At 51.7% G+C, this 7,500-nt stretch overlaps 1 protein-coding gene across 12 annotated transcripts in view; it reads right to left on the minus strand.

The window, feature by feature from the left end:
* The window catches only part of EBF3 (EBF transcription factor 3), a 115,014-nt gene that overhangs the window by 34,668 nt on the left and 72,846 nt on the right, over positions 1–7,500 (minus strand). For all 12 annotated transcript variants that reach the window (XM_032423296.1, XM_032423298.1, XM_032423295.1 and 9 more), the window contains one exon: positions 3,625–3,706. In XM_032423296.1, the coding sequence (XP_032279187.1) occupies positions 3,625–3,706 (82 nt within the window). The remainder of the gene's footprint in view (positions 1–3,624; positions 3,707–7,500) is intronic.

A 7,500-nucleotide genomic window follows, 5' to 3' on the forward strand; every position in this document is an offset into this window, starting at 1 on the left:
GGATGTGAAACGAGCTGGCGGAGGGACAGACAGCCACTCGCTGGGTGAGACAGAAGCCGCCGCCAGCCCCGCGGTGCGCCCCGAGCCGCGCCCGTGCCCGCTCCCACACGGCCTCCCGGGCCGCCAGCACTCGCAGCTTTTTTGGTTAGTGGGGGTGGGCGGGCTGTTTTGCTTTGTTTTGACTCAAGATTGCTTCTCTTCAAAACCCGCTACACTAATTACAGTTTAATCTCCTATTATGCTAACAAGTGAATTCAATTCAGAGAAATATTCTTCTAGCCATTAGATTCAGAAACACCCCTCCAGCCGCTCATTTTAAAGCTGCTGTTTTGATTGATCTGTTCACATATTGATTAGATAGTTTATCTAATTAAAATTAGTTCACTTGAGACTGTCCTCCCTTGAAGAGTTGTGAGGATTCAGGGTTGCCAAAAACAGGCTTCCTAAATCAGAAGGACTCCGGCTACCCCAGCCCATCATCCGTGATCCCTGGGTCGATTTGACAATTACATCTAATGTCTGGTAACGAACCTTCCTGAATCTGAAAAGCCCAAGCTGAATATGAGTAGTGGCAGTGTTTTCAATCCAGAGCAAGCACCCTTTCTCAAGTTCACTGCGGAGACTGGCAAGGACCCTGGTGCCAACGCCCTGCCGACCCCGGGCGCCTGCCCAGGTAGCCCAGAAATGGCACCCTTTAATGGACTCGGGAAACGAGAATCACTACCCGGCCTTAAGGTTTTTCTTAAACAGAGGGGGGCCCATGCGGTCCATTATTTCCAGAAGAGCTGATATGAGTAGCAAAGACACGAGCCCTGGTTCCGTCTGGGTCTCACAGCAGGACTTGTGGCTGGAGCCAGCATCTGGGGTGCCGGGAGCCTGGCCTTGGCCACATGTGGGCAGTGGTGAGGGCCAGCACCACCTCGAGAAGCTCAGCCCCACAGAGAAACATGCAGCTGGACAGAAGAGGAGGGGACCAGAAGGGTTCCCAATCCACGTCTGCTCTCCCCGCCTGGTCTGCACATGTCCAAACACGCCCTGGAAAATGACCACTGAAAGCCAAAGCTACAGCGAACCTTGGTTAACAGAACACTGGTTCATCCCATGTAGCCAATGTACCTCGCCAATGTAGGACATTAACACCAGGGGCAACTGGGACGGAGGGGGTGCCCAGGGGGCACATGGGAATGCTCGGAACCTTCGTGGATTCTTCCCGAAAGCCTAAAACTGCTCTTTAAAAAACCAGTCTACTGGGACGCCTGGGTGGCTCAGTCAGTTAAGCGTCTGCCTTCGGATCAGGTCATGATCCCAGAGTCCTGGGATCGAGTCCCGCATCAGGTTCTTTCTCTCTCTCTCTCTCTCTGACAAATAAATAAATAAAACCTTTAAAAATAAAAAACAGTCTATTAGCGGGGCACCAGGTGACTCAGGAGTTAGGCCTACGACTACTGATGTCGGCGAGCCTCATGGTCTTGGGGTTGTGGGACTGAGCATGGTGTCAGGCTCCGTGCTTACCAGGGATTCTGCCTGAGATCCTCTCTCCCTCTGCCCCCCCCAAAAAAAGTCTATTAGAAAAAAATAAAAGTAATCAAAAATAAAAAATAGCATTTTAAGGGTTAAAAAGGTCAAAGCTGCACACACACACACACACACATTTGAATACGTGTGTAATTGACTTTTTCATAAGGAAAATCTCAGGCCCCGCAGGAAGATTGTGAAGCAGGGGCCGTACCCACCACACCCCCCAAAACTCCCTCCCAGGGGCAGCTTCCTTGATGCTTCTCTCCTGGGTGGGCCTCACCAAGACTACTGGAGTCTCACAGTATTGGGCCTCTCTGAGCCTCAAAACACTGTGGGTACCACCATCGGCGTCCCCAGTCCAGCCTAGACACGTCATCCTCTTCTTGTCGACGGCCACCCACCCACAGGGCGGGCACGTGCAGTGCCCTGGCCACCTCTGCCCCCAGGACCCAGGGCTCGGGAGGACCTGCACCATCACCTGAGCGTGAGGCAAGGCCACAGAACGAATGCTGAGCCAGACTTGACCCTCTTCGAGTTCTCAGACCATGATACGTTAAAGAAGCAAGAAAGGTAAAAATAAAAATAAAAAAAGGACACTGTTTTGCTCTGTCATCTCCATATAGGTCAGTCACCAAGGGAAAAGCGTGTGGCTCAGCAGAGGAAGCAGACAAGCTGTGTTTTGCTTCTCGGCCTGGGCCGGCCCTGCAGTGCACCTACAGGAAGGTGCTGAGTCTATGAAGCCAGCTGGAAATACTGCGTACAAACTCTTCTGAGAGGCAGGAAGACGAGCTAGAGAGAGCAGAGCAAGTCCTTCTAGTAACCGTGGGCCCACTTGCAACTGAGGGTGTGCTGGCCAATGGCGAGTGAGTGTGCGCCCTTCCACTCCGCTCCGATGGGCAGATACCACTGTGAAGCCTGGTGCCAGAAAGTTGGAGGCAGGCCCAGCTGTTTACAAGAGACACTGTGCCCACCTGCAGAGCATCACTGTGGACCAGGCCACAGACCCTTCTCTGATTGGCTGGTTGGCTGTAAAGACAAATGTCACATGTCCTAAAGGACTGGAACGTAAGTTAAATTGCTAAAGATGACCTTGAGCGGTTTGAGGGTAAGTCATCCAATCTAGCATCATTCCCACTAGCTGCCAGATTCCTCTCTGGTTGGTAGGGACTAGCAGCAGTTCTGTGTCCTGGCCTAGAATATTTTCACAATTAAAATCAGCAAAATAATCCATTGTGCGGGGAGTACCTCTCACCCTGAAGCAACCTCCTAACCATTCACAAAGGCAAGAAAAATATGCACTCAGTGATGACCGATCCAGGTCTACCTTCTCTCCTTGAGATGAGATCCTCTGAAGCAAACCAGAATATGAGTTAGCCTGCCTCCAGCAACACGGCCTAGCAATTAGGCAAGGGTGTCAGGAAGCAAGAATACATCAACCCTGAGGGAAAGGAAGCTGAGCTGGGGGAACATTCTGGAACATGTAGAGGTCCGCATCAAACAGTGCAGCTCCCTTCATGAGGGGGGCCCAAGGTCTTGTGCTTACCCAACAGGCTGCACTATGGCTCTGCCCCATGAAAAATCCACCCATCGATCCCTAAGAGAAGACCTTTGGGCACGGGCTCCAAGTTCTCATCAGTTGTGCATGGCTACGTACGGCTGAGGAAACAGGCTACCTTATGTACTAACGTATTTGAAGAGATTCTGAAAGTCATTCTGAAACACACCTACAAGACTCACCATGGCTGAACGTCAGGGGGAACCCGTCTTAACCTGCAGCTGTGAGAACTCTGACTTCCAGATACCTGGCAGCCCAACGCGGAGGCCGGGCATGGCGCAACCACTCTAAGAGGTGCACCTTATAAGCCAAGGTCACGTTTTCAGAGCCAACCCCAGTGTGCACAGACTCGATGAATCTGGCGTACTGAAGAGCCCAAATCATTTTTAAGGCAAAGTGATTTAAATATTTTATCAAATGGACCAATTCGGGTTTGCTCCCAAGCCCTTGGAGAACTAAAGACTGTTTTCTGAACAATCGAAACATCAGAGAATTCAAATTGCATGTTAAAAGTCCGGACCGTGGCCCGCGTGTCTTTGAGAGATGTGTACCTGGAATCTCCGCATATCTCGAGGGTTGCCTGCATTCTTCAAACAGTTCTGATTGCACTTGAGGAAAAACTTTAGAAAGAATCTATAAAAATACAAAAAACGGATATGTGTTAGGGTCATGAGACAAACTCACAAACTTTTAGAAAGACACTGTTGCGTGGGGAGTGGTGGAGGTTACCCGCCACCGCGCGCTCGCCGCCTGTAGGGGGCGGTACTGGGTCTGACCGCCAGCCCTGATGTCCACAAACTTACATCTGTCTTGACTGTATGGGTCTCCAAGCTTTAGGACAGCATCTGCGACTTGGACTGGCCATTCCCTGCCTGGACCTTTGCACGGTAGCCACTGGGGAACTGTCCAGCCCAGAAGGGGCTGCCAGTTTCGGCAAATAAGAACACAGGATGCCTAGTGACATTTGGGCTCCGGGTAGACGACAAATAATTTCTTAGGATAGGTATGTCTCAAAGCATCCCTATCCTAAAAAACTGTTGTTTACCCATAACTCAACTGTAACTGGACATGCTCAACTTTATCTGGCAGCCAAGCCGCCTAGGTAAACGGACTTCCCAAGATGAATTTTTAAAAGTTGCGGTGGTTGCAACTCTTAAGAAAAGAGGATTTGGGGGTGTGCTTTAAGGACTGCAATGACTTCTGTGAAGGGTCTACATGTGTTTTTGAGGAAATAATCGGTAATTCCAAGCCGGCACTGAAGCAGCCCCTCAGGTGGAAAGCAGGAGAAGCAACCCCCAGCCTGGGCTCAGGGCGAGAGCGTTTCTATTTCCCACCAAGCCCCGCCCTTGTGCCTTGCGGCGTGAAGATTCAGGGGTCCTGACAGTGTGTTGAGATGCTGTGACAAAAACCTCATCACGCTGTCCCCTCCATGCCCGCGTGCTCGGTGACAAGGACAGGAGCTCTGGCTCCCAGCGTGCGCGCATGGGCTGGAGCGCCCGGCATGGGGGCCGCGGGGGTCTGGTTCCTGCACCCCTCTGCCTCGTCCTGATGAGGCGAGGCCACCGCGGGCCGCGCCGGGGGGCGGGGGGGTCTCTGGCCGAAATACATGCCCTCTTCCGGTGTCTGAGCGTCCTGTCTGGCAAGGCTACCAACAAAACTCCTCTCTTTTCTGTCCAAATGTCACCTGTCCTACTTGGGATTATTCAATTTTCATGAAGTTTCACATGATTTCCTTGAACTCGACCTTACAGTCAAGGTTCCTTGTTGACAATGATCATATCAGAAAACAAAAAAGACTGCACAGACGAAGATTCATTTCTCTAACCGCATTCCCGGACGACTTTTCACCACAGCCGAAGAAAACCCAATTGATGGGAAAAAGAAGAGTGGCCACTTCATTAAATTTTCTCACATACCGCCAGGCCTCACTATTTTAGGCCAGAATTTACATCTTTTATTAACTCACCTCACCTCTACACTTAGCTCCCGGTGCCTCTCAGCACCATCTGCCACCAGCCTACAGTAAGTCACTGATATTCCACCCACCAATTTTTCCTAACAACCACTGTGCAATTAAACTCCACGCGCTCTGCAGAGGTAAATTAGATGCACCTGCGGCCACACTGCATTTGAACTGCATCAGGAAGGCCCTAACAAGGTGAGGGCGTCACAAAGTTATCGTCCTGTCAGGCAATTAGGTTTTCACTTCGGGGACAGCCACATGGTGCAATTATGCCACACATTACCACCCGGCTAATCTTCTGAGCAGGCGCCGGCCCGAGCAGCTCTCCTCTGTATGGAGCCGTCTACGGGAGCATTTTGTCATGGGAGGCATTTTTTTTTTTTTTACCCTCCCCCTGCCCCTCTCCAGAGAAGGTTTTTTTTAAATTCCTTGATGTCTTTTTAGGCAGTTCACCTTTTGCCTCTAAGACAGCAGAGCGTATGTTGACCAACCAGTGCCATGATGGGGGAGCGGGGCCTGGCGCTCTCTCGGGCCTCCACTACCTCCGGCCGCGGGCGGAACGCAGCAGCATAAAGCTGGGCGCCCGCTGGGCCCCCCGAACCTCAGCATTCTTGGGGCCTGGCTCCCCGGCGCAGGTACACACGCTGATTTGGGAGGTGGCGCCGGCAGTTTTTGCTTTGATGCCGAGTGTCTCGTGAGCCGTGGACCCGCGCGGCACCGGAGGGCAGGACCCCCTTCACGCGCTCAGGTCCCAGTTACACAGACACGATACGGCACAACATCGGGGGCCAGAGACAGGAAGCTCCAGCCAGGACGAAGAGGAGCCTTGTGCTTGCTCTTCCGCCTTGTTTGGCTCGTTAAAGCGAAGGAGTCAGTCAGGCCTCATCCTAAGGTGGATGGCACAGGAGGGCCCATGCGTGGCTCTTCAAGCCGGGCCGTGCCGACGTTTGGGGAGCGCGAGGACGCCGGGTGCCCTGCTACACGTGAAGTCAAATGATAATTCTCATCCTTTTACTCAATTACCCTGTAATTGGCTTTTTTCCTAAGAAATATCTGACAACCACTTTACATATCTCACTTCCAGAGTCTGGTACACACAAAGGATTTAATACTCTTGTTATGAAAGGAAAAATCTTTCCTATGTCAGAAAATCTTTGGCTTTAACACCAATAAACTCTTTATTACTGCTAAACATGGATTTGCTGCTCGATGGCAAAGAGGCGATAAAAATTCGAACCTGTCATTAGTACATTATGCTTAATTGTGTACAGTGTGCTTTCCATTGCATCTGTTGGCCCATCATCAAAATGACCATTATGTACACTAATTCCCTGACCCTGTCTTTATTTCCCTAAAGAGCCATCAGCTTTCACAGTAGGTACCAGAGTAAATCAAGCTTGAAATATGGGCTTTATTTACTTGTTTCTCTCAGGCAGGAGGGAAGGCAGCTGCCCAGGGCAAACTGCCGCACATTCACTGAAACTCCCCAGTAATATTCTGCTCGGAGACCGCGCACAATCCTGGAAAGTTCTCAGTCGCGATTAGAAGGGGGAGAGGTAGGATCTCATTACTTTAGAAACCAGGTTTCGGCCTGGAGCCCGTGCAGGGATTCACGGAGGCCACAGGCGCGACCCCCAGCGCTCACACACGCGCGCAGGTTCTGGGGGCGCCGCCGCCTCCCTCGCACCAGCACCTGGGAGGTGGGCACAGGGCCGCGGCCTAGGGAGAGCCGCTGGCTCCCGCCACGGTACCTGCCGTCTGCACTGCAGACCCCCCGGGGCAGGCCTTCACGTCTGCGGGGACCCCGACCCAGCGGAGCCCGGCCACGGCCGTGCCCGCCAAGCCAAGTTAGGCTTGGTCTTGGCTGCATCCCTACCAGCATCCTCCCAGACGGCCGCGGCGCCCACGGAAGCACGGGGCAGCGGACGAGGACACCATGAGCGGGGCCACCGCAAGAAAGGGGACCAACCGTTTCGACGGGAGCCCACCCTCAGCATCGCCCCTCCCCCAATAAGGGGCAAGCCCCCACCGCAGTAACTCATTTCAGAGTCTGCTCCACTTCTGTGTGTTTAAGCTATGAATTAGTTCATTTATATTTACTTTTATGAAGCTGATTAACCAGAGCTTCTCTATCTGATGAAAATCATTTTAATTGTAGTGTTAGGCTCCTGTGTAATATCCATTACATTATGAACTGTTTAAATTCTACATGGGCATTGTATAAATTGGCCCTTTGTGTGCGCGTAGGCAATTAGGACAAACAGCTCTCCTTTAAACGGCTGCACAACTTTGTGGTGGTGTTCAGGACAATCAGAAACAAAGGAGGCTGCTTAATTGTAATTTAATGGAATATCAAGGAGTCCGTGGCATTAGACGCTGGCAACAGAGAGCAGGAGAGAAAAATTAACTGCAATTATGTTTGATTAAAGCTATCCTTCTCAATAATCAGCGGTCCTGACAGGCC

This window comes from Phoca vitulina, unplaced genomic scaffold (assembly GCF_004348235.1).
Source record: "Phoca vitulina isolate PV1807 unplaced genomic scaffold, GSC_HSeal_1.0 scaffold28, whole genome shotgun sequence".
Taxonomy (NCBI): Eukaryota; Metazoa; Chordata; class Mammalia; order Carnivora; family Phocidae; genus Phoca; species Phoca vitulina.